We start from the raw sequence: 27,585 nt of genomic DNA on the forward strand, positions 1-27,585 counted from the left end.
GCGTGTTTTCTATAAAACTTTTCAGAGAAAACTTCATGAGGACCAGGAATCACAATAATTATACCCAACATTTTTCCCAGTACAATGTCTAGCACATGGTAGTTGAATAATAAGTGTGGATGGAATAAATTAGTCTTAATTCTGAGATCGTGTGTGTACAAAAATCATGTGTTTGTTATCCTCTTACTCTTTTATATCTTTTTCAGTAGCTTGTTCTATAAAACTTTTCAGAGAAAACTTCATGAGGACCAGGAATCACAATAATTATACCCAACATTTTTCCCAGTACAATGTCTAGCACATGGTAGTTGAATAATAAGTGTGGATGGAATAAATTAGTCTTGTAATTCTGAGAGATGAGCTGTTTTATAGGCGTATAACATATACCACACTGTGTCACTTAAAGAAAATGTACTGAAAACCTTCATCAGTTTACCATCAAACGGTTTGAGTACCCATGAGTTCTCGCCTCAGACTATCAGCATTAAAATCTTAGCTTTCTCAGGGCAGTGAGAGACTGGGAAATTTCCTTGACTTCTCGGTGCCTCTGTGGGTGGAAGACTTCAGAACACTACCTCACACTTTACAGATGTGCAGGGAAGACCAGCTGCTCCGCCTTACGGTTGTTTGTTGATTAATTGTTGCCCATGGGACACGCTAAACATTTATTAAGTTTTCTGGAAGCACCAAATTTTCTTTACATAGTGGTCCTGCATCCCCACCGAGCAGAGTTAGAAATGCTAAATAAATTAGCTCCATAAGGATTACACCTTCTTGCTTTCCACAGCAGTGGGCAGGCTGTTTTATCGCCAGTCAGGTTCCAGTTCTCAGTACTGCAGTTTACGTGGCCTGGAGTAGAGTCACTGTAACAGGGTTCAGGCTGCTTCTCTGTTCTTATGAACTCGTAACCTTTGGAATGGCACTTAGCCTCTTGATGTCTCAGTTTCACCATGTATAAAGTGAGGATCATTAGTAGTGCCCTCCCACAGATTTTTTTCTCAGAATTAAACAGGTGAATCTCTCTAAAGTACTTTGAATATTATTTGACCCATAGCATGTACTCAATAAGTTGCCAGTGGTTCTGGCCCATAGGAGCCCCTGTGAAAGTATTTGTGAGCAGTGCTTGGGGCAGATTAATTTCCAAGTTCATTAAGAATTTATCCTACGCACACAAATATGGTCATTTTCAACAACAACATTGCCCTTAGTGAAAAGGGAGAAATTTTGGTAGGATTAGATTAAAGTCCTGGTCTTTCTTATCCCTTCTGTAACTATATGGCTGATGGCTGTGGAATTCCACTCTCTCCACAGGCCATGATGTCAAATATTGTAAGTGGATATGGAAAAGAATTGAATAATTTCACAATGGGTGATATTAATGTTCTTTTTAAGAACTGAGTATATATAATAGTATATAAGATCCTAATGAGATAATTGACCATGTGAAATAGGAAGAAAAGGGCTAAAGGTGTAGGGAAAATGGGAAGGGTAGGGGAAAGGTAATAAGGGAAAAGAAAAAAATATGAGAAAAATGAAAAAATGGAAATAAAGTAAATGGGGAGGGGAGGAGGGGGTGAAGGGAGGACAGGGACAAGGGGAAAAAATGAGAACCAAGACCTGTCCTGAAAAGGTACAAGATCCCCATGATGAATGTAACTGCACTGTATACCTAAAATGTACCAATAAACTCAATAAAAGGAAAAAAAGAAAAGAACTGGGTATAATAAAATATGCTGCCACCAACTGCTATCACTAGGAATCAGAAAGAATTTCCTCTTTCTACCCAGCCAGAAGTCTCTTACAGCACTGGAATGGTTTTAGCTCTCTTGTTTCCTGTAGAAGGCCCTTCCTTCGGAAGAGTACTTCAGTAGTTAACCGTAGATTCAAATGAGGGCTTCGAGGGTTGGGAGGAAGAACTACTCCATAATCATCCAGAGTACTGTCTGTTGGAAAGAAGTTTACACAGAAGAAAGATTTGTAATGGCGAAGCCGCAAGGACATATTGCAGGCAGGAACAAAAATAAAGGAGAATCAGGAAGAAAATCCATGTACTTTATGAATAAGAATAAACAATTCTTCTGCAGCGAAGTTTATGCTAAGTCTGCATAGTTTTAGAGGTTTTTTTTTGTTTGTTTGTTTTTTTGTTTTTTTGTACCAGGGATCGAACTTGGGTCCTTTATAGTTTTAGATTCTGTCTTAAGTATTGCATTTTCTGACAGCAGTAATAAATGTTTTGCATCAAACATAGTAATGTCTTACTAAAATCTTTATTTCCTTCAGCCCTTCCTTAAGAGATTACAGAACATTCATAATTGTTAAAGGTATTAACAAGTAATTCAGAAAGTGAGCTCAATAGTAAAATATTTAAAACACAGAATTTGAAAACAGTAGATACAATCCATTTACTATTTGTAAGACTATGATTTAACTATTATTTGAGCCTGTTTTGTCATTTTTTTAAATTCTGAATTCATAGGAATACTCTATAAATTTTTGACATAATTAAATGAAGTAATAGTAAAGAAAAATATTGCAAACTGTAAAGCGCAAAATATTCCTTGATTATTTCCACTATTTGCTGTACATATACTCCACAAACTATAACCTTGAATAAGATTCAAAATATTTGTTCAAGATAGGCTGAAGAAAAAAAAAAAAGAAAAGAAATGAAATCATAAGAGTATATGGACAGTAACTGTCCAAACATTTTAATTGGGGGGTTTTGTTTAGCTTTTTTTCTGAGAATTCTTATTTTTATAAGCACAATCAGCACAGTAATAATGACAAAATAATGAAGAACATTGCATGATTTTGACATTACATATAAGTAGTCACTCAGACTTACTTCCTTTTAGACAGTAGCCTTTCCCTGATACAGAGCCACCCGAGGAACTTTAATAACACACAGGTTTATAATCTGACTGTGTCATCAGGTAAGATTCAGTAGTCCTGAGCCCTGGAAATGTTCTTGCTTGCTGAAAGAAAAATACAAACCCTCAAAGTTTAGTATATGAGCTGGAACTTGGTCAGTCAATGGCTCTGGTTAATCTGTATATTTTTTTCAGCATTTAGCTATAAGACAAGCTCTTTCTTGGGCACTGGTGACAGCATGTATATCACTAGTACTTATTCTGCCAAATGTAGGCATTGAGCAGTGCCTTTGGGAACCCCACATAGCAGTAAATGGCAGTGAGGGGATGTGAGATCAGGGACAGCTTTTAAAATTGACTTTTATTCTGCTTAACTTCAAGCAGAATGGTATGATCCTGCTTGTAGACATCTTTTTGTGGCACAATGCCAAGGAAATAAGTTCTATATCGATCCTTAACATTGGAATGAAATGGAGTCTTTCCAACTGTTTTATAATACATTGAACTTTTAAGAAAATCTATTTTATCAGTGTTATTGCTTCAGAAGAGCTTATTCACTTTTATATGATTGTCCTGAAACATGATCCTTCATTATTTTTTGTGAGTGGTCTAGTGGTTTTCCTTATCCTTAATGATAGGATAAGATGGCCTTATGAGTATTCTGGGTCTTGTGCCTGGAACTCTTAGCTACATCCTTCGGTCTTCCCATCTACTTTTCCCCCATCTTTATGATACATTCATCTGTTTTAAGTCAGGACTTCTTTATTGAATCAGGAATGAAACGCAAAGAAGTAGCTTTAGCAAAGTACATGCTAGTGTGTATCCAAGACTTAGTAAATTTGAAAAGTCTTCTTGATGCAGCAGGCAACCAAGCTGCACCCCAAGGGACCAATAGATGTTGCCCAGGTGAAAATAGAGCAGCAACTCTTTGCAGCAGGGGCAAAGATCCTCAGGCAAAAATACCTGGTTGGGGAACTACTGGTGATTTTGTATGGCTTAAAGGTAAAGCAAAAAGATGAGGAAGCATTGTGAATGACTTGGAGAAAGAAATCATGAGGCACCAGGCATGCATAAAAAGAGTTCTTTCTGTTTTGAAAAAAGTAGACAGAAACCACTTAAGGACTTTATCTATATATATATATATTCTCCTAGCAAGTAACTCTGGAAAAGGTAGAAAATAGTTTGAATGTAATAATTTCAGAAACAAATAAAGAACATTAATTTCCATTATATATGGCTATTATTAAATATATTTTGGCATGATACTGTAATTTTTCAAGTTTGAAATCTGAGTCACTTAACTAGAACATGGTTGTGGATATATTAAATCTATGCTAAAAGACAAATCTATTCAATATTTGTAAACCTGAAGTCACAGCAAGCACAAATCTGTGGCAATGTGCAATGCTCTTTGTGTATGACTAGTGCAATCGAGACAATAGGAGAGAGAAACTTCTCACCACACGTGCTACTGTGGAGTTTTTATCATGATGAAAATGGCTGCTGAACAAATCTTTTCTCCTCACAGCTCTATGCTAATTAAAATATCTAGTTGAAGAAAGGCACATTAATTTTGAAAGCCATCTTCTGTATCTATATAATTCTGAACAGAAAGAAGACAATTGAACAACAGTTTCTATTTTAAAAGTAGTTTTGCTGGAGTTCAGAGACTTTTCTTGAACAAGTTAATTTGAGCATGAGATTATTTAGCTAATAACAGGTAACTGCTATGAATCTCCTTTTCTACACTATCAAACTTAAAAAGACAAAGAGGAACTAGAAATGCTTTGTTTGAAAGAGAAACTAAAGCTCATTATCAATGAAAAGATTATAGTTCCTGTCAAAAAACTGAAAGTTACTCAACATGGTCTCTTCAAAAGTACAAATGAGAGCTGGCATTATTTAAATTAATGGAGTCACAGAAAGCACATGGAGTTAGCTTTTAACTGTTGCCTTACTACCTCCCAAGTAGTATGAAATAAAAAAGAATGTTTTTATCCCTGGAAAAATTCACACCAGTCTTCTTACATCCCATAGCAGACTTGATGTGAATTTTTTAAAACTGATGCTTAATGCTATCTAGCACTTAAATTTTCCTGTTGCTGAATATTCTTACATTTAGGTAATAGTTGGGAAATGTTTTATATGCCAGTAATGTCTATTGAGTCATATTTTCATTTATAATTTTTATTGCAATTTCATATAATAATGTGGATATAGCAAATTCACTCAATTATATTTTGAAATACATTGTTAAATTCTGTGTTTGAATTGTTTTAAATGGTTAGAATCGGTGATTTTGTTTTTTGATTTCTGATCTTTTACTCTGAAAAAATAAAGATTGAAATAAGAGTATTACAGTTTTACTCCCATTCTGCTTCCATCTGCAAAGTAATTAAAAGGCTTTCTTCCATATTCATTCTTTAGTGATGTTTGACTGAATATAGAGAGCATAAATAGTGGTGATTGGGGAAGAGAAAGAAAAAGTAGATGAATTGTAAATAGAAGGATAAGACAGAAAGACTTGGCAGTTTGAGGTTTAACGTGTACGTGGAAGAACGAAAGAAAGGTACTCTGCGTTCTTATAGGAAGAAGTTATGAACGGTGCCATTCAGGCGGAAAGAGGGCACAGTGAAACAGGGCTGAGGCCGAAAAGGGGACAGAAAAAACAAATGAGGGCAAGGCGGCAACAAATAGCAACCAACACGAGTGCACGCTAAAATGTCCTTGCGGGAACATTCAGAAATCGGTACCCCATGTTTAGCCTGCCCTGGCTAGGCACAGCCAATGCACCAGTGAGTCTGAGACCTCCTCTGGAGCAGCAGAGAAGATGTTGTGCTCTTCGTTAATGTGTGCGGAGTCAACTTCTGAGAAGTGGACGGCTGGAGGCACGTTGCGGAAAGCTCGATGGCTCCTTATACCTGAGTGGTCCCATGCCAGCACCCGTACACTTAATTAAGAGTTTATTGCCAGTAAGTGAAGTTCAGAGCAGTTTCGAATCACACAGCTAGTAACAGGGTAAATTTGCAGAGGGCTGGTGAATTCTTGTATCCCCTGGTAAGAATATAAATATATTTTCTCTAAAAGATACATGATTCTTTGCAGCACACATTTTCTTAGTACTTAAAAGACTCCCTGTATATATTATAGGTTCATTTATCTGTTAGCATCTGGTCCCAGAACCTAACTGCTTTTATTTGAAACTTGCAATACATTTGCCCACTGAAAGAAATACAAATTTGTTAAAAAAATAATTTAGCGGGCCGGGGATTTAGCTCAGTGGGTTCCGCCACTTGCCCAGTTCGATCCTCGGTAAAAAAAAAAAAAAAAAAAAAAAAAAAAAAATTTAGGAAAAGAACTCGGGGCACTACCGAAACTGTAATGTCAAATTTCAAAGTTTTGTTGAGGAGGGTTAGCTGTAAAAGCACTGAAGTGAATCACTAAGCTACTCTAATGTGTACTAAGGAAATCATACTCAAAATTGCTCCTTGTTTTCTAGTTTGTTCATACTTTGTGTTTTCTTTTTTTAAAAATGTTGCCTCTGTCCCACTTGCTGGATATTTAGAAACTTGTATTATACCTAACCTGAATAGAGTGTTTTTTGTAGCTCTTTTCTCTATACTGTTTGAAAAGTCTAAGAGGGAGTGACTTTTTAATACTCTAATAGTTAAAGGTCTGAGATCACCAAAGAGCTTGCTGAAAAGTTACATCATGGTGTGGCTGTGTTTTCTGTACCTAGAGTTGAGAGAATCATACACCTGTGATCGGCAGTGGTCAGATAGCTGTTTCGGTACCCAGGTGGGGGCGCTCTGATTTCATGGTATTAGCTTACTTTCTACTGTGTTCAAAATGAAAATGAGGCTCAGGGTTTCCGCAGTGTTAAAACTCTGAATTTCTAAAGTATGGAGACACCTTGAGCACAAGCAATATAGGATTTTCTTTTGAATTTTATTCCAGGAGTTTCTACCACAGGTCCTCTTGGTATGGGCAGCACCACCACCAGCACCACCCTCCGGACCACAACGTGGAGCGCGGGGAGGAGCACCACCCCATCAGTGGCGGGAAGAAGAAACCGGAGTACCAGCACCCCGTCTCCAGCTGTGGAGGTGCTGGGCGACATCACCACACACCTCTCATCGGCAGCATCCCAGATCCCTGCTCTTGAAGAGAGCTGTGAGGCTGTGGAAGCCCGAGAAATCATGTGGTTCAAGACCCGTCAAGGACAAGTCGCAAAACAGCCATGCCCTGCAGGAACTATAGGTAAAACATCTTCTGAAGACCTGAAGGTCCTCTCTTACTTGTGGCTTAATTTTCTATGTTGTCCCGCCAACCTCTTCTTCATTCTTGTCCCCCCCACCCCACCTCTCTCCCTTCCACCTCTGCATATAAACATATTAATTACTTAAACGATATCTGTCTGTAGCTAATAGAAGGTTGATTAGGAGGCACATTTTAGATCTAAACCATAATCTACAGCCTCTACTTCAGACATTTGTTGTGAAGGTGAGTAAAATGCTTTATTAGGAGACACTGTGGAAATATTACTATCCTGTGACACGTGTGAAAGTGTTTAAAGGAAACTTCTGAAGCCCTCGTGGGTCACAAGTTGTCCTTGCAACTCATCTTATATTTCTGTTTCTCTGCCCATTCTGTTATACCTTGGTCTACACTCTCAGCTTCTCCCTGGAATTAAAACAGTAGCTTTTTATGACATACACATCACTCTTTCAAGTTCGCCCTCCAATCTCCTGCCAAAGTTATTGTTCTAAAAATCTAAATCTGCTCATTTCCATCTTCTGCTTAATGGTCTTCATGGATTTTCCAGCACCCACATGCAATAAGACAAGGGACTTTGTGATTTGATTTTCCTAATTTTATATCTCTATTAAACACAACACTTTTCCAGTAGCCTCCAGTTAAAAAACAAACAAACAAAAAAAAAACTTCAGGTCTAAATGTCTCTAGTTTTTCATTGTTTATGGCTGAGTAGTACTCCATTTTATAAAAATAAAATACATCTTTTTTACCCATACTCCAGTTGATGGGCAATTGGGCTGTTTCCAGGTTTTAGCTATTACAAACTGTGCTACTCTGAACATGGGTGTACATTTATCTCTGTGGTATGATACCTTTTATTTTTTTGAAAAGATACCCAGCAGAGGAATACGTGGGTCAAATTGCACCACTAATTCTAGGGTTTTGAGGTATCACCATACTGATTTTCAGAGTTGTTGCATCAGTTTGTGATCCCACCACTGATGGAAAAGGGTTACTTTCTCGCCACAACACCACCAGCATTTGTTATTGGTTGATTTCTTGATAGCAGCCATTCTTACTGGGGTGAGGTGAAATCTGAGTGTTGTTTTCATCCACATCTCTCAAATGACCAGCGATATTGAACATTTTTTCACATGTTTATTTGCTGCTTTTACTTCTTTGTCTGAGAAATGTCTGTTCATTTCAGATGCCCATTTTTGGATTGGATATTTACATTTGGGAGGTTTAATTTTTCTGAGTTCTTTATATATTTTAGATAGTAGCCTCTGTCTGAGGAACAGCTGGTAAAAAGTTTTTCCCACCTTGTGGGTTGTCTCTTCACTCTGTTGGTGGTTTTTCTTTCTGTGCAGAAACGTTTTAGAAAGATGCCATCCCAGTTGTTGATTCTTTGTGCTAGTTCCCATGCAACTGAGATTTTTTTCATGAACTCTAAATGGATGCACATTAAAGCCATAGTCTTTAAGTGAAATAAATAGGACATACATGTGTAGATACTGAATAGTTTCTCTGGCATGAGAAACTGAAAGTGTAAAGAAGGATCAAAATGTATAATAGATACTGTGAAATAGGAAGAAAAGGGTCAAAGGGGAAGGTGAATTGGGAGTCATAGGGGAAAGTAAATAAGGGAAAAGAATAAATATAAGAAAAGGGAAAAACAGAAACAAAGTTTTTATAAATAGGGAGGGGTGGAGGGGTTGACAGGAGGGTGGCGGAATGGGGAAAAATGAAAAAGAACCAAGATATATCATGCATAGGTACAAATTCCCAATGATGAATGCCATCATATTGTATACTTAAAATGTACCAATAAACTTAAGGAATAAAAAGAAACCTCCAGGTATCCCAAAGACAGTGTTTTTTCCACGGTTTCATGTAAAACGTACCTGCTGATTCCTTCAAGACTCTATTTGCTTCTGCAGACAAACAGTACAACCCACACAAGAGGTGCCACACTGATCTAACTCATACATTCTTCCCCATAAATTATCCACATGTGCTTCAAAAATATTGAATGCTTTGGTTTGTTGTTATGCCACATTTCTCCAATGCCAGTTGCTGCCAAGCCCCATATCTGGAGTGTAATAGATATATCTCAATTTAATTATTGTATTGTTAATTTTGCTTATATTTTAAGTATGCAGCTATTCTAAGAAAAATGGATTGAGTATTTGAAACAGATTTATTTCTTCCTTTTTTATAGGTGTATCCACTTACCTGTGCCTTGCTCCTGATGGAATTTGGGATCCCCAAGGACCAGATCTCAGCAACTGTTCTTCTCCATGGATCAACCATATAACACAGAAGGTAAATGTCATGATTGATAAGAAATCGTTGGCTGAGAGTATATCCTCTGTGTGATTATAACTGCTAAGAAGAATTGAATCAATTTTTAAGAAATGTGAAAAAAGTCATCACATTTTCATTGAATTTCACATTTAAAGACAACATGCTGTATGCTAATTTTAAAATTTAGCTGTTTTATAAAAATCAGATCCATGAACTTGCTCTAAGCCAGGCAGTATTCTTATAATAATTTTATTTTTAAATAAAATTTGTATGGCATTGTGAACTATAGATATAAAAGTCCAAGAGGCATTATAAATCAAGCAAGCAAAACCTTCTAGCATATGTATATATGGATTATTTTCCTGTGGCAGTAATAATTATTATAAAGTCTACCTTTGAAATCTTAAGCCACTTGATAAATATTCTGGAACCAAATCATTTATCAGCGCTAAAAGTACACACGTGTGTGACAAAATCTTGTGAACTCAAATGTGCAGGGCTCATTTGGCTGCAATATGCTGAACATTTTTATTATTAATGCACTGTGGGTCTTTGAATTGATTTCATTACAAACAGAGGCCAGATGTGCATTTATGCCAAAAGGGCTGTGGGATGAATCCTTATTATCTCAATTTATGTGGATTTATGCACTTCTAAAATGGAGAGTCCTTCTATGGCACATTAGCTGTGCTGAGGAATTTCCGAAAGAGATTTTTTCATCAGAAATATTACAAATGATGGCCTTACTAAAAGCCAGCCTGTGCCATTTGCTCTTTTCTCTATTTGTTTTTAACCAAGCTTATCCTCAATAATATACTGTATAATAATCCATAAATGTCTACCCAGTAGATCATTTAGCAGATGAGCCATAACTATCTGTTTACCCTAAATCATAGAAGAATAGTAGCTATATTGACTCTAGTCCCCCTCCTACACATGCATCTCCATACTTGTTGCTATTCATAATGATGCTTCTCCAGTTTCAGCACCGTTTTCCTGCCCTAGTTTTTATGTCCTTTGATTTTATTGCAATGTAGCTCAGACCCCAGGGTAAATAATTCTTGCTGAATGTGATCAGATTAAGAGATCAGTAGCATATCTTTTTACATTAGCAACTTTTGAAAGAAACTCCCTAGGTACTTAGCCAGGGGTTAATATAAATTCAACAGTAATTCACCTAGAAAGCTGAATGTTTTCATGATAATTTCTGAATATGGTTGGACTTTTTCATTGCAGAAATTACTGGGTGACTTTAACTAATAATGATACTTAATTCCTTTCTTTCCTCTGCAGCCTTCCTAATCTTAGAACAAAAGAGATAATTCCTTTCAAAGACCAGACAGCTGTTTCCCATTTGATTTATAGATGGGTGTTTTTGTTTTGTAACAAATAGTTCTGTCCAGAGCCTTTCTCTTTCACCCTGATGAGTCTCTAAAGTTAGGATGCTATACTATAATTGTATTAAAATTAATTCTGGGCAACTGGGACTTATATACAACTTGTAACAGTACTGTAAATCTTTTAAATCTTCAAATTGCGATCTTCTCCATCAGTTTTTAGCTGGTCCAGGGTCGGTAATGGAGTTATTGCCATAACAGCTTCTGTCTTCTTCTGGACGTTACTTACCACACCCTGCCTGCAATGTGAACGGACTATGATTGCCTTCATCTCCCCAAGCTCACTTATTAGCTCTGGATTCCTGCTCAGTCCTGCTTCACGGCCTCCTATCTCTTTCCTTCTCCTCTGATTTATTTCTTCCATATTGGAAATTAGAGCAAAATAGATGTCTGTAATGATTTATTCTCCCCACTCAACTTCTGCCTCATTGCAACAGGTAGTTTCTTTTTCTTTTTTTCCTTTCATTGAGTTTATTGGTTCATTTTAGGTATACAGTACAGTTACATCCATCATTGGTATCTTGTACCTTTACATGACAGGTCTTGGTTCTCATCTTTTCCCCTTACCCTTTCCTTCCCTTCACCCTCCTTCCCTTTTTACAAATACTTCATTTCCATTTTTTCATTTTCTCATTTTTTTTCTTTTCCCTTATTTCCTTTCCCTACCCTTCCCACTTTCCCTACACCTTTAGCCCCTTTCTTCCTATTTCACATTGTCAATTATACCACTATGATGTTATGTACCATTATAGTTTTTCACACCAGAGAAATTATTCAGTATTTACACATGTGTGACTTATTTATTTTCCTTAGGAGTATATCCTCAATATGTATCCATTTTCCTATGAACGACTCTAATTTCTCATTCTTTATGGCTGAATAGTATTCTATTTTATAGAAAAACCACATCTTCTTTATCCAGTCTCCAACTGATGGGCAACTGGGCTGTTTCCAAGTTTTAGCTGTTACAAACTATGCTGCTATAAACACGGGTGTGCATATCACTGTGATATGATTTTTTAAATTCTTTTGGAAGATACCCAGCAGAGGGATGGCTGGGTCTAATGGAATCTCTAGTCCCAGCTCTTTGAGGCATCTCCTATTGATTTCCACAGTGGTTGCACCAGTCTGCACTCCCACCAACAATGGAGAAGGGTTCCTTTCTCCCCATAACCCTGCCAACATTTGTTATTGGTTGATTTCTTGATAGCAGCCATTCTTTGTGGGGTGATTTAATCTCAGTGTTGTTTTCATCTATATCTCTCAAATGACCAGCGATGTGGAACATTTTTTCAGGTAGTTTCTTTCTCTCCAGGGGATTTGTGGGTGACTATTCTACAAAGGGTGAGACACTTCTGTTTTGGTCACGAATTCATTTCCCATGGCTCTGGCGGGTGGGAAGTCCAAGATTAGAGTACCAGCAGATTCACTGTCCGGTAAAGGCTGCTTTCTGGTACAAACGTAGTAACTTCTCACTGTGTCCTCATGTGCTGGAGAGGCCTCCGAGGAGATTGGCTGGGCACTGCTATGGGCAGCAGTCCATTCACTGGAGCTCTATACCCTGACCATGGCACCTCTGCAGAGCTTCGTTTTTAATGCCTTTAGGTTTCAACATGTGCATTTGGGGACCACAAACATTCGGAGCCAGACACCACCTTCCCAGCTTTCCGGGGCCTCTGAGGGATTCCCAAGTCTCTAAAGGAAAATAAACTGGCCTAAGGATCATGATAGTTGAGTTGTAGTGAACAAGCAAGTCAGCAAGCTCTGGATCACATTTCCCTATACATAAAATGGGTTAGATCATTAATTTCAATATCAACAATATTTGCTCTTTTTGTGAGAATATTAATGGACAGCAAGTATAATATATAAAAATCAAGACATTAGTTGCAAAAAGCAAATTTTAAATTTGCATTTTAAAAAATGGAATATGTTGTTTTTTCCCAGCCATCAATCTAAAAGTTAGATATCAAATAATTCCAGTAGTTTTGGACTCACAGATGAATTTGGGCCACTTATGTACTTATGAAGTTAAAGATTTTTTTTCCTGAGGTTCTGGGAGTTGAACTGAGGCCCTTGCATGTGTGAGGGGAGTACTCTGCCTTGGAAGTAAGCTCCAGCCTAAAGATTAAATTTTATGTTTGGGTAGAGATGGATTACATTTCACTAGAGAAAATGTAAGTTTTTAAATGTGAGTTTCAGGTTAAGGGAGTAATTTGTTGCAAAGAACCTGTCCAGAATACTTTTATAATGATGAAACTTAATAAAAAGCACAATTTGTACAGAAATGGAACATTATCCCAACAGTGAGGGTGAGGGGGTCATTAGGTGGGTGGGTGGAAGGCTGGGAAGATTTAGGTGTACGAATGGGTAGAATTGCACATAGATAAATATTTCTTCAAATCAGCGTTGCAAAAACACTTTCCAGTTTTCACCGAAAGCCTGCAAAGTTAGCTCAGTGACAAAATGATCTGTTTTCTCACCTTCCTAATGACTGCTATGTAAAATCATAATTTCTGATTTCAGCTTGATCTCAGCTTAGACTGAAGTTTTCAGAAAGAGTTTTTCTTTTCTGTTTTGCATACCTATATTCATTACAATTTATTCATCAATTCATTCAATTTTATTCAATTTCATTCATTACAATTTACCATCTCACTAGTCTTTTCCCATCTAAAGTTGCGGGATACTAGTTTTTTTTTTTTCTTTTTCTTTTTTATTTTATTTTATTTTATTTTATTTTTATTTTTTGGTACCGAGGATTGAACTCAGTCCTTGTGCTTGCAAGGCAGGCCACCGAAACGCTGAGCTAAATCCCTGGCCCTTGTGGGATATTAGTTTTGAATAGCTGCTGTATGACTTGCACGCAAAGTGAGGTGAGCTTTCTCCTCTGTGGTCAGATCCAGCTGTGATGTGAAAAAGAGTTGCCCGTCTTATCACAAATCACAGTCCTTTTTCTTTTGCTGGTAGAGAAGTTACTGGAATATTTTGAGGTAGTGCAAGGTTGTTTCATTTTCTGTGGAAGAAAGACCTAGAGATTTATAAGTGATATTGCTCTTTTATGATATCAAATAAACCTATATTCCCTGAAAGATTAGGTTGAGTCTGTCTTCTATGTCTTAATGTCTTCACTTTAACTTCCTCAGGAGGTCTTAAATGATGGCAAGTAAACTGCTTCTTAATTTTATCAGAAATTACACTTCACTTACTATCTTAGTAACTCTCTTAGTGCTGGATCAAAATCCCCAACACCTGCAACTTTATTTAGCTCGCAGTTTGCAGAGGTTTCAGTTCATAGTCAGCCGGTTCCATAGCATGGCAGAGAGCATTGCAGAGGAGAAACAGTCCATGGGATGACAGGCAGGAAGCAGAGAGGGATCAAGGGAAGAGGAGACACATGTACTTCAGACTACACCCCAGGGACCCACCTTTTCCCGCCAGGCTTCACCTCCTAGCATCACACTTGGCTGTAAACTCATCAGTGGACTGAACAAGTGAAGAGTGTCATGTACCCATGATCCCGTCACCCCCCAAAAGCCTCACCTATGAGCACATAAGACTTTGGGGTGACATCTACATATAAGCCATAACATTTACCTTCAGTGGTAAGATAGAAGCACTATTGTGTATACTCACCTAACTCAGAATTACGGAAAAATAGGAAGATATTTCATAGAAATAGTAGCTATACTGTATTGTATTTAAACACTGTGAAGCCAGTTGTTTCGGTCCTGGATGAACAGATGACATAATAAGTTCCATAAAATCTTAGAGCTGATTTCAAAGAAAAGTGTTTTTACTGCATCAAAATTTAAAATGTGTATAATACTCATTTCTGTCCTATCCTTAACTAAAGACTTCCCATCCCCTCAAGTCCTGGATGTAATCCTGCTATATAAATACAGGCTTTCATTTACTAACTAATCCTCATAAAACTCATAGTTTTCTCATTACGTATGTGCTTATTTGTAAGAAATTTTGGTAAACTTCAGTAAAGGAAAGGTTGGAGATGGACATTTTAGTGAAATGTGGAAGCAAAGAACGACTTTGACTTTGTATTCATGCAAGAAGACTTGAGGCAGATTCAGGATATATGTGTATTTTTTATGGAAATAAGGTAATTCTAGTCCATGATGACTAGACTGACAGAAAGCCATGGTTATTCTGGATTTAACTTTCCATATGTCATCTCTTGACTTAGGTGCTTCTTCCTTCCAGGAGCCTCATCCAGCACTCCATCTTACCTCGTCACCTTCAGTTTACCTTTTAAGGCTTTACTTAGTTGTTACCTTCTCCTTGCCTTCCCTTGCTTTTGCAAATATTTGCCTCCCCTGAATTATACACCCCATACCATCTCATGCACGCTTCTGTTATTTCAACCACATTCTTAAAATAATAGCATCTGCTTTTATGCACCAGCACCCCTGTTCTCGACTGGTAGAATGTAAGTTACCTGAGGGGAAAATTGGTGCAGAGTTCATCATTACATCGACTGGAAAAAACAGGTGTTCAAATAATTACTGAAAGAAAGAAACATTTGGGGTATGATTTATCCCATTTTGACTTTAGGAGATACAGCAAATTTTACCTTGAAAACTTACTTCTCAAGTTTTTGCCGTAAGAATTTTTGTAAAGTGTAATGTATTTGTAAGTCAGTTTTCGTCTCACAACTTTCTTCGTGGTGGGCACTGAATTTCAGAATTCTTTTGGATGGTTTTAAGGGAATTTTTTATGAGTAAGTGCTTTTTAAATGACAAAATATAATTCTTTTTAAGATAATTTATTGGTGATTTTTGTATTTGACTATTTACAGAAGTGTGTGGTTCTTGATGTATATATAGGTAGCTGGACTTCTTATCTATATCTTTTATGTTGGGAACAATTATATATTGATAAATTAATGATCATTTTCAACTTTCTATTACTATACATAAGAAAAAGTTTAAATTTTTGCATAAGGGAATTACATAGGCCTTCTTTCCATCTTATCATTATAATGATACCCACTCCAGTATTGTAATAATATTGACTATTTTTTATAATTGTAAAAACATGGAATTATAATATGGAAATACTAGTGCTCTTATTGTCTCTTGGTTTAATAAGTATTTTTCCTTTTCATCATGATCACTAATAGAGGTATTGACATTCAAGTTATTTTGTTTTGAAAAACTTAATAATTAACAAATATTTTGCCTAGTTTAGAAGATTTCAATTTTTTTTTTTTACTGTAGTAAATAAAAAACCCCAGAGACCCTCTGATCTGACTTCTGATAGAGAAGAATCTCATGTGGGTAACAGAGAAATAGAAGGAAGTGATAAAAGAACAATTACCCAAGAACACAGGGATTAACACAGTAAAACAGTAGCAATTCTAAAAATACATCCCTCATTATAAGAAAGGAATATGTAGAAAACAACAAATAAAAGACACTATAAATGATGCATTGATCAAAAGAATATCTCTTTGAAAAGCACCAGGAATTCTAGCTATCTAAGTATTCATGTATGCTGTTCGATTTTTGTAAAGTTGCTAACCAGTTGTACCAGTATTGGTACCTGTTGGTGGGGTACTGAATTTGAATACTTATATGTGCATATATTTGCTTCTGGATATTAAACTAGGGCCTTGCACATGCCAAGCAATGACTTTGCTGCTGATCCACATCCCCAGATCTCTGAATTTCAGAATTTGTTAAATGATTAACTAGATCATCGGTGAGTAGCACTAACATATATGTAAAAATTAAAATGTGGCTTACAATCATGCTTATGTCACTTTGTGACAACGTAGAAATACTTTCAGGACCCACTAGTGGGCCATCAGCAACCACTAGCTCCCCAAGAATTTGTTACATACTTATCCATGAACTCTGTAAGGTGATCCATTTGGTCTGACAGGTTTGAACAATCTAAAGAATTTTCTAAATTCCTTTAATTCAGTGCAGAACATTTTTTGTTTCAAGGTTTTCTACAAAGAACTTACAAACTATATAATAATACTTTTCATATAGCTTTCTTAAATTTATATATTCTTGTGAAATTTCAACAGCACAGAGAAGGATTTCTCTTTTGTTTCTTCTCAGGCTTAGAGAGAGGAGATAGAGAAAACGGAGAGAGTGAGCAAGAAAGGGAGAGGGAGAGAAAGAAAGAGGAGAGGAAGGAGGAGAGAGAAAATATACAGAATACATAAGAAGTACACATAGGAGGCTGTAGACTGTATATGCTGTATATAGAGAGAACACTACATCTATCTATATAGAGAATACATATATATGTATAATTTTTATAAATAGCATGTTTTTATCTTGAAGACTGAACTTAATGATATTGGTTTCCTTCATAATTTAAACTACTGTATGGTACATATACAGTAGACTCTAACGTTACATCCAGCCTGACATGGGAACAACTTGGGTTAATTAGGTTAATGGAAGATTCATCGGCCTCTTGTTACCTATATTGTGTACACAGGTAAACATCCAAATTGCAGCTTTATTGACTTACAACAAAGTTGAGTTAGAACCTGCCCTCGGAAACCAGTTGAGTTCATAAGTCAAGGGTCCACTGCATTTAATCATGTCCAATTTTTCTATCATAAACAAGCTGAAATGATCATCTTTGAACATTTTCTATTACTATATACATGTATGGAATTATTTTTTATGTGTAATGATAGTAAGAAATCATTGGATTTTACAGTGTTTATATGTTAGAACTTAATAGATATTGTTAGTGTGGTCTATACAGGAGCTATATATATTCACTGTAGTGATAATCCACATCATGGCTGAGATCTGAAGTTGTGCTAATAGCTTTCTAGCTATGCTGATACTCATTAGGCAGAGAGTTTGCAAAGAAAAGATCTTTTGGGTGGTAAACATGGGCTTTATATTGAACTATCTTACAAAAAGAAAAGAAGCAAAGAAAACCAGTTCTTAAATACTGATATTATTATGCATTTAAATAATAATAGTGTGAGCTAAAATTTAGAAAGATACACTTGAAAGCACTAACAGTCCCTAAAAAGACTATTCTGTTAACGTTGAACACTTGTCTCTATTGTTTATATGTGTTCCATTCCTGTTTCATTAAAAAAAGATTCTTAACTAAAAGATTATGACTTCAGAAATTATACTTATGTGCCTTTTTAAAGTACTTTTGAAGTCTTTCTTAAAGTCTAATATATATGTCTATCTTGTTATTACCCAGGGCTATTAAATTTATTCAACTGAACATGGGGTATTAACCTTCATATCCTTTAACATCTTTGAACTGTTGACAATTTGATATAATTTCATAGAACAAATCTGAAAAATGAGCATGTAGTTCCAAAAAGAAAAACACTGGAAACTGAGCAGTAATTTGCTACCCAGTCTATGGGGAACAAAATTTCTTATGATACATTTAGTAAGAAGAGGAAAAATCACTTTGAAAGCAGGGATTTTATTTGGGGTAAGTTCTTCATAGGATTTAGCCGCTCATGAATATTCATTTAGTGCAGTTAATATTCATTTAGTATTCACTAATGCTTAGTATTCATTTAGTATTCGCTTAGCTTACTAAGTGCTAAATTTGCAAAAATGAAAGTTTGCACTGTATTTGCATCTAAGAAAGTAGAATATGACTAAGAATTCATAGTACCCATTTATCAAAGTCCAATTTTGAAAGCTTGCACAGAAAAAAATAGGGCAAACTTTAGACCTTCACCAACCAAATGGATAATTAAGATGAGAATAAATTTTACAAATACAGTTCCTCAGCTGGGCATAGTAAAACAATTCTGTAATACTAGCACTACAGGAGGCTGAGACAGGAAACTCAAACTGAAAAGGGGCAGGAATGTGGATTGGTGCTATGGCCATGGTGGTGGGGTACTCCTCAGGAGAAACTTCCTGAGGTCATGAATTTAAAGTCAGGTTTTGAAGAAAAGGATGGATTAACTGAAAAAATTGGAGATCTCAACCAGGTATGGATGGAGTTTAATAATTATTCATTGCCTGAATGACTCAAATTTACATACAAAAGCAATTGGCAAGAGACCAATGAGAGTATTTGTGTAAGATCCCTTTCTGCTTTTTTGTTTCAAAATTGTAGTTAAAATCTGGAGAGACAGCTGCCAACATTGCTAGAGAGCTGGCCGAGCAGACCCGCAGTCACCTGAATGCTGGAGACGTCACGTTCTCAGTTAGAGCCATGGATCAGCTCGTGGGGCTCTTGGACGTGCAGCTCAGGAACCTGACTCCCGGGGGCAAAGACAGTGCAGCGCGGAGTCTGAACAAGGTGCGGTGCCCTTCTGTGTCCACCTGGGAAGCTGCAGTAAAGTTAGTGGGGCTTCCCTGCTTTACTTCATTTTACAGAATCAGATCATTGTGAAAGGAATGGATAATTGTATTTGCAGTTTAGCTATTGTCATGGCAGCATTTGATTTTAATCCAAATGAACAATAAATGATAATCTGCCTATGTATCTTTTGAATTTACAGTTCTGTTCTTCATCATGTAACTATAGTTTTTTATGCTAAATTGTGACAAGATTAATGTGGATTATTGCAGCTTATTTTGTTTCACTTTTTTCTTTAAGCTTTTGTTACATTGAAACAGCTGACAATAAAAGAAGTGGTAGTCGATAGGTAGGAATTTAGAGAATAGAAAGAGTATTAATTCTCCATTATAGATATTTTAAACCTGAGATATTTAAACCTAATATTACTTTAAAAATTCATGGAGCAAGTGACTTTTAAGTTTTACTTCATTTTGATTTTTAAATTACTCAGATTTTGCATTGGTACCATTAAAATTTTTAAATTTAGCTCAGCAGCACCGCACCTTCCTGGCAAGCTCAACATCCCGAGTTCGATACCTGGTACTGAAAGAAACAAATTTTAAAGTTTAAGTATATTTCATCAAGTTTGAATTGTAAATAATGAAAACCGTATTTTAAATTTCAGGAAAAATATGCTTTCAGAAAAATGTGGCTGCCATGAATGTTTATTAATATCTATATAAATAGTTTATTAATATACATTATAATAATTAAAAAGATAAAGATACTTGACAATTTATATAGAATATCACTTTAGATAGAATAGCATTGTCTGTGTAACCAGTCATGACATTTTAAATTAACCTCATGATAAGAAGGATATGAGGATTGACGCCACTGAATGCGAACAGTCTGACTGGGATTTGTGTAATAGAGTCTCAGTGATTGAGACTGAATTTTAGATCCTTTAATATTTTGATAATCTTCCCACTTAAAAAATTGAGGATTTGACAGAGTAAGACTAATATTCCTCTGTGGAATTCAGTGAAAGTCCATTCCCCTTTCGATTGAAAGACTTTGCAGACTTGTCATTTAATTCAGTCAGTTCTTTTGTGTCGTACTGGGTAAGGCTCACTTGCCAAGATAGAAGATGCTTTTTTAAACTAATGATTGTTCCACACAGAAAAGCCAGGCAAATAATTTGTCCTGCAATTTCTTCAGCACACAGGTACAATTTTATCTATTAAATATAAATTATTAAGGTTTTTTTTTTCATGCTGAGCATATAGAACGTTTAAAATTTTTTTCACTTGTATCCTGACAGAATCGCAATTACACCTGATCGTATAATCTACAGCTGCCTGTGTCATCTGCGCGTGCTGCGATTTTAATGTCATTACCCAGGCTAACTGCGTACTATTAGTGAATCATGCTGCCAGCTATTGTTCTCATAATACACAGTGGCAGTAATTTCTATTAGTGTTACATATCCAAAACGTGACCTGTTATAGTGATACTTTGTATCTTTATTTAAAAATGTTGATGTCTGAGGATATCAGGTAAAGCTGGCAATTAATGTCACATTCTAACTGGCTATAGCTAATCAGCTTGCCTACTCTGAATATCAAATAACTACATAATGGCCGATTTCCATTTACAGGCCTTTTACTGCTCTCTTTTGTTTCCCATTTGGCTTTTTTCCGGTTGTTTGTGTAATATGGTTTGTCATATGTTAATTTGCATGATGTGGTAAGGAGAAGGGAGGGTAAAGGTTATTCGCGTGCCTGCGGGCTCCTTCTAATTTCTTGAGGTCCCCGTCTTCCCTGAAGCAGTTACAACCCATCAGATTTGCAAAGTCAACTTGATACAAATCAATTGAGCTCCACACTGAAATTGTGGAGGGTTTAAGAGTCCAGCGAAATGAGGATGAGAGTCAGTGATCCAAACGACAGCCCCAGCAATTTATTTGCACTTATTCCTCTCTCAATTCTTCAGAGAAGAAACTGTTCCAGGCTCTTGGAAGAACATATCAATTAGAATCCAGAGAGTGGTAGCTACACAAAAGCATCAGAGTAACTGCTTCTTAAAACTGGATAATTTTCTTTTTTTCGAATCAAGGCTACTGAAGGAAAAAAAAAAAAACAGTAGGGATGAGGAGGAAAATTCACAATCTAATTTATAAAAATTTGGGGCACTTCTTTAAACAGGATGAATACACTTTTATTGCTTATTCCTTTAAGCACCAGGAAAAGATTCTTGCAGCTGAATAGGATGCTGCCTTTTGTCTGGAAAATCATTATTCTATGTGTGAGCAAACCACACACTTCTTATCACACCAGTTTCTAAAATGTGTCTTTTTGGTTAAAATTGTCAAAAGAATTTCTTCAAGGAATATAAAAAGCAACAAATCCAAGTTTAATCACCTTTTTATTAGAAGTTATTTATGCCTTGATATCTGTTCCTTAAAATCAAATAGTGATAAGTGGATATTTCTATTTTCCAATGAACAGATTTTTTGGATGTATAAACACATAATATGTGTGTACGTTAACCGTCTATATTGTCTGCAAGTCACAATTTGCTATCTCCAAAATAGGTTCCAAACTCTTTACATAATTTACTTAACTTTTTAGCTCTTCATTTTTTAACCCATAAGCTAATAACTAACCTGATGTGAAATGGATCATTTCAAATGAATGAAGCCTACTGATTGCTACTAATTTCTACTGAATGTATTCAAATGTTTCCTCCTCTCATTAACAACTTTATACCATCCAGTTTTCATGGGGTTGTTCTGAAAGGATATTGGCTACTATACTTCAAGCCATTGATTACATTTTGCTGCTGCTTTGCTTTCATTTTTTCCTAGAGAGCAGTGATCAAAAAGATAAGTGGTTTGTGTAGATGTGTTCTTTTGTTTTTCTTGTTTTCTCCTGTCATTAACTTGTTTTTTCTATTCTGTGTTTAATCTGCTGTCTTAATGGATTCAGCTTCAGAAAAGAGAGCGCTCTTGCAGAGCCTATGTCCAGGTACTTTCTGCGTTTTTATACCTGTAATAAGTTGTTGAATTGTCTCTGCCGGGGGTAACGTGTTGACATCTGATAGAACAATGATCATATACCGCCTTGACATAAAGAAGTTTCAGGGAGGGAATGGAATGGAAGGATGGGAATGGAAGGACATAAGCAAGAGTATGTGTTAAAAAACAAAACAAAACTTGTCAGTGCCAGTGCTCTGTCAAGCAAGAGGAACACAGACTAAGAAGGAGGTGCAACCTGAGGGGTGGACGTTCACCATCACTAAGAGGTGAGTCAAGTTGGGCATAATAGATGCATCTCAAATTTTTCAGCAAGGTATGTATTTAAACCTTTTTCCTTGTACATTGAGTACCAAGTCATTCAGGAAATGGCACTCTGTCGGTGTCATAAACGTCAGACTGGCACCTGATTGGAACTAAGAACTTAACCCATATGAAACATAGAATGTTTGGTGGTTTACTCACTCTTCTAGCAGAAAAGGACTTTGTTAGGACCCATCAAGAAGAAGCAAGGGAAGGATCCATTAGGCAGGAGTTTCAGTATACACTCATGAGAGTGTGGGCCCTCGAGAGAGAACAGCACACTCCAGTGTGGAAATAGGAATATTTGTGTTTGGATATATGTGGAATTTGGCAATCTGTATTCATGGTCTTGGTTTAGTGCGTAAGGGAAGGTGGTCCACCCAAAGAAAGGTCATAGTCTATTTGTAGGGGAAAACCTATGGGCGAAAGTGGTCTATTCACAAGTGAAAAAAGACCATTTGCAAGTAAAAAGGGGATGGCCAAACCCATTTATTCATAGGTGAAAGGGAATTGCTCGGGTTTAGAGAAGAGAGGGTAAGAAAAGTTCAAACTGGGCTTGAGTCCTGAAACTATAGTGCTAAATTTTAAGATTACAAGTTTTGTCTCCTTTTTATCTATTTTCTTAAAAATCCTATCTCAATGTAAGACAAATAATCCAGGATTCTTGGAATGACATTCTATTCCAAAATGAAACTCTATCGGCTCAAGCTTCTTTGTGGCTCTTTTACTTTCTCATAGCAAAATTATTAATCCCAATGCAAATGTAATATTTATGCAGAGAATGTGTCTTGCTTCCAAAAAATAAACCCTATAGTTTATGGGTTTTGTGTGAAATAGAACAATCCCAGAAGCAAACACTCTGGCTGTCTTTATAGGAAAGAAGAAAGGAAGAAAGAGAGAGAGGAAGGGAAGGACGGAGCGATAGAGGGAGGAAATATGACAGTATGACTATAAAATTTATTTTCTATGTATGCATAGCACATTTATTTTAAGAGGAAACTCATCTGATGTATAAAGATAGGCCTTCAAGAATCGACTTAATGCTTTAAGATTGGTAGTATAAAAATTAAATTTTATCAGTTTATTTGCAGTTGAAAATAATGTAAAAGCATCGAATTTTTAACAAAAACTGTTAAGAGGTTAGGTTGCTGTAAATATTAAATATTAACTCATTCCTTTATGTATTTCCAATGATCTGAATATCCCCTTTCACTACCTTCCTGGCTAATATAAAACTGGCAGTTGAATTTATAAGTGTCTTAGTGAGCATAGAATCATAGAAAAACAACTAGATGGCCTTAGGGAAAAGTTAGAGGTTGGGAAAAACACAGTACAGTAAACATTTTAATGAATGTCTGAAGGTATCTCTGTATGTTACCATAGAATAATTCCTTAATTCTGACTGGCAAAGTTTTTTTCTTTCAGGTGCCACATTTTAAAATTCCAAACATGAAACCTTCATTTCCTCAGAAATATTAGGGAATAAAAGAAATAATGTCTCTGTCCTAACATTTTGCCATCTAATAGGTAATGTTGATTAATAAGTGTTAGACACAAGAAATATTTGCTTTTAGGAAATTCATATTACTTCAAAACCATTCCAACCACCTTTTAGTTACTCACCTATAGATCAGTTAACATAGGGGATAGCTGACAGCTCAGATCTCACTGCCCTTCTGTACATATGTGAATTAAACAGCATGAGGACTAGAATCCTAAGCCTTGTGTTTGTTAGTACCAAGAGTATTTATAGGACACATAGCTAAGAAATCTTGGTCAAACTATGGTCTCATTGATCATTATCTCAGGCCTGGTCTGCAGACCCTGGGTAACACAGGGAAGTCCTCATTCCTTTAGGTGATTTTGCTACTCTTTCATGAAGTAAAAAGTTCGTGGGTAGCCACATTTCCCATCATGGAGTAATCTGCCTTCAGAGCTTGTTTTTCTGGAATCTTGAATGTGTCTTTGTTCCTCTTCCTATGATGTCTTCAGTATTGAAAGGGGATGAGAGAAGTTAGGTAAATTTAGGACTAATTAACCTTCTATTAACAGTATACACACAGATACTCTTGGCCAGGGATTTAGCTCAGTGGTGCTGCCACCTGCCTTACAAGTGCAAGGTCCTAAGTTCCACCCCCATACCAAAAAGAAAGAAAAGAAAAGAAACAGTTGTTACAGACAGATACTCTTCAAGTGATTAATGTGTTTATATGCAGAGTTGATCAGAAATTTGACCCAAAATTTAAGGAGGCAAAAGAGACAATGTAAAGATACAGTGTGAAGCTAGAGATGCGAAGTTTTATGCTTCTGTTCATGACTTATCAAATGTTGCAGTATTATTGTTTTTAGATGAAGTTATATCAAATTTAATGCCTGAAGCCCTTCCAGTGTATATAATACTTACATGTTAGGTAGCTCTGAATTTACTCTGAAAGTAGAAACAATAGAAATAAAACCAGAGTCAAATAGACTGAAGTATTTTCACTGTGAAATTTCATAGAATAGAAATCTACATGTAAATGATCATAAGTGGTGCAATGTATTATTGAGCAGAGCATTTCTGCTTCACCAATACTCTGCATTTGGTTTTATCAGCTATTTAATCAATAGCTGAAACATTTATTCACAGTCAGTCAATTATAACACCAGGAAATCAGCCATTGAATAAACTGTGCTATTAATTTTTCATCAGAGATTCATGTTTGAATGACCATGCATTTCATAGATTTAAATACCGAAAGGCTAATTATCCCAGTGGCCCCATGAAAAGGAGCATAGATTGCAATCCAAAACAATCCTAATATTGCTCAAAAATGATCCTTCAGTTTTCAGTGCTGAAGAATTTTTTTGTACATATTGCTCACATTGAGTATGGCTTATCCAGTAGTGATGCATGATATATCCAAAACAATGTCTTTTCCGGAACTTAAACAATTTCATATACTTTGAAATTCATTATTTTATAAATCAAGGTGTAACTTAAAAGCTTATTTTCCTAATCTCTGTATAGAGTCCTTTCTTCCTCCTTTAAATGTCTTTCTCAAAAAGTATCCTTATTATCCTCATCCTAATTGCTTTAAATTCTGAGCAAAACTCAAGAAAAAAAATGCCATACTAAATTATTCATCAAGGGAATGACTGTAGGGAGAGAAAAGAATATAGACATCTGTGACAATTAAGCTGGCTGGTCAACTTAATTGGCTTAAGAGTTACCTAGGAGATTAATAAAGCACACTTCTGGATGTGTTTGGAGGCATGACCTTAGGGCCTATACCTGATTTTTGGCCCCTGTCCTCTCTGGTTCTGGTCTCCTCTTCTGCTTCCTAACCACCAGGAACTGAGAAGCTTTGTTCCACCAAGCTCTTCTATGGTGAAGTTTTTGCGTTGGAGCCACCTGATTATGGAGTGAATTCCTGAAACCATGAGCCAAATTAAAGCTCTTCTCATTAAGTTGCAAAGATTGTATATTCTCTCCCAGCAACTGAAAAGCTTATCAATGCAGAAAATTAATAATATCAAAAGTGGGGTCATTGCTATGCCTATATCTGACCATATTCTGAGAAGCCTTTACAACTGGTTTGAGGGAGAATTTTGGAAAGGTTTGAAGTTGTGGGCTGGAGAAGCCCCAGAATTTTGTAAGTACACTATGATGGGCAATTTTATTTGAAAATCAGAATGCTGGTAGTAATGGGGACAGCCTAGGCCAGGATCATGAGGTTTTGGACAGGAATGAGGATTCAATTGGGAATTGGTTGAGAGGGCATGAATGTTACACCTTGGCAGAAAATTTGTCTACATTATTTGAAGTCCATAGATTGTGGATAAAGCTGAATTTTAAAGTGGTGACTAATTGATCTAGGGAAGTAAATTTCAACTAGGCCACTCAGTGGTGTGGGTATGGCATCGGTACTGATGGCTACTTTTAGGTGATTTATCACAATAATTGAGAGCAGAAAGCTGAATCAAAAATAAATAAGAAATTTAAATTTAGGCCCCCAAAATGACTGTGTATAAGTTGGGGCCAAAAGAGGTTTGGTTTTTTTAAGAGATTAGTGACATTCAAAAGATATGAAGTACTTTGTTTTTTTTGTTTATTATTTGTTTGTTGGTATCAGAGATCAAACTTGGATCCTTGCATTTGCCAGGCAGACAGTGCCACCACTGATCTAAATCCCTGGCCTGAAGCCAAGTACTTTGAGCCTGGACCAGAAGAAAGATCCTTTGTAGGTATCTCAGAAATCAGCAAGACCCCACTCATGGCAGGCTCAAAATTGCAGGAATGTAATCTTTTTTAGTTGAAAAGAAACTTCTTGGGATCCCTGCTCAAGAAAGGCCTAGGTAACTGGTTTCCTGGGATTCATTTCAGCATACTCAGCCATCCAGGCAATCAGAGCTCCTTCAACTATGGTCCACGGGAGCCTGGCTACTGTTTGGGCTGGCACCAGACCTTGACTTCATCCATGTGATGCTGGGTTTTCAGGTGTGCAGAAAGCAAGAGCTTTAGGGACACAGAAACTTATATCCAGATTTCAAAGAACAGCTTGCAAGGCCAAACAGTGTGTCCTGTGAGGTGTGTATGTGAAGCTGTGGGAACAAAAACAAAGGTGCAATGGGTAACACAGGAAGTTGGATATGCCTGTAATGTGAAACATCTATTGAGGAAAGCTGTGAAATGTTATGAGAGCCAATTGGGAGAGACCATGTGTACTGTGACCAGGAAGGCCACGGGAGTTGGGCTATCTTCCCAAGATCTCTGGATCTCACATTTTAACCGCCATGTGTCATAGTGACAGGATTTAACCTTTACTTTGCTAGGTTTCAATCTTGCTTTGGTCCTATTCTTTTCTGTAGCTCTATTCTTGTCTTTTATAGTAGGAATACTATGCTATTATATTTTAGGATTAAGTAACTTGCCTTTTAAATTTTACAGAGGTTCACAGCTAAGAGTTTTCCTTAAGTTTTAGAGAGACGTTGACCTGAACTTTGAGAGATTCTGGAACCCTTGATATTTTGGGGTAAGGGATAAGGTATGGTGTAAGAGAAGTTTTGAGGCATCAAGTGGATAGGGGTTGGGAAGTGGCAGGTATGGTAGAAAGACAACTTGATGGGGGTGGGAGCCACCTAGGAGATTAGTAAAGCACACTTCTGC

General features: G+C 36.5%; 1 protein-coding gene across 7 annotated transcripts in view; it reads left to right on the forward strand.

Annotated features, from left to right (window-relative positions):
• Window positions 1–27,585, forward strand: part of Adgrl3 (adhesion G protein-coupled receptor L3) — an 811,341-nt gene that overhangs the window by 622,333 nt on the left and 161,423 nt on the right. For all 7 annotated transcript variants that reach the window (XM_033758920.1, XM_033758923.1, XM_033758917.1 and 4 more), the window contains 4 exons: window positions 6,828–7,130; window positions 9,349–9,452; window positions 18,929–19,114; window positions 22,087–22,125. In XM_033758920.1, the coding sequence (XP_033614811.1) occupies window positions 6,828–7,130; window positions 9,349–9,452; window positions 18,929–19,114; window positions 22,087–22,125 (632 nt within the window). The remainder of the gene's footprint in view (window positions 1–6,827; window positions 7,131–9,348; window positions 9,453–18,928; window positions 19,115–22,086; window positions 22,126–27,585) is intronic.

Source organism: Fukomys damarensis, unplaced genomic scaffold, assembly GCF_012274545.1.
Source record: "Fukomys damarensis isolate Sample0158 unplaced genomic scaffold, DMR_v1.0_HiC HiC_scaffold_35, whole genome shotgun sequence".
Taxonomy (NCBI): Eukaryota; Metazoa; Chordata; class Mammalia; order Rodentia; family Bathyergidae; genus Fukomys; species Fukomys damarensis.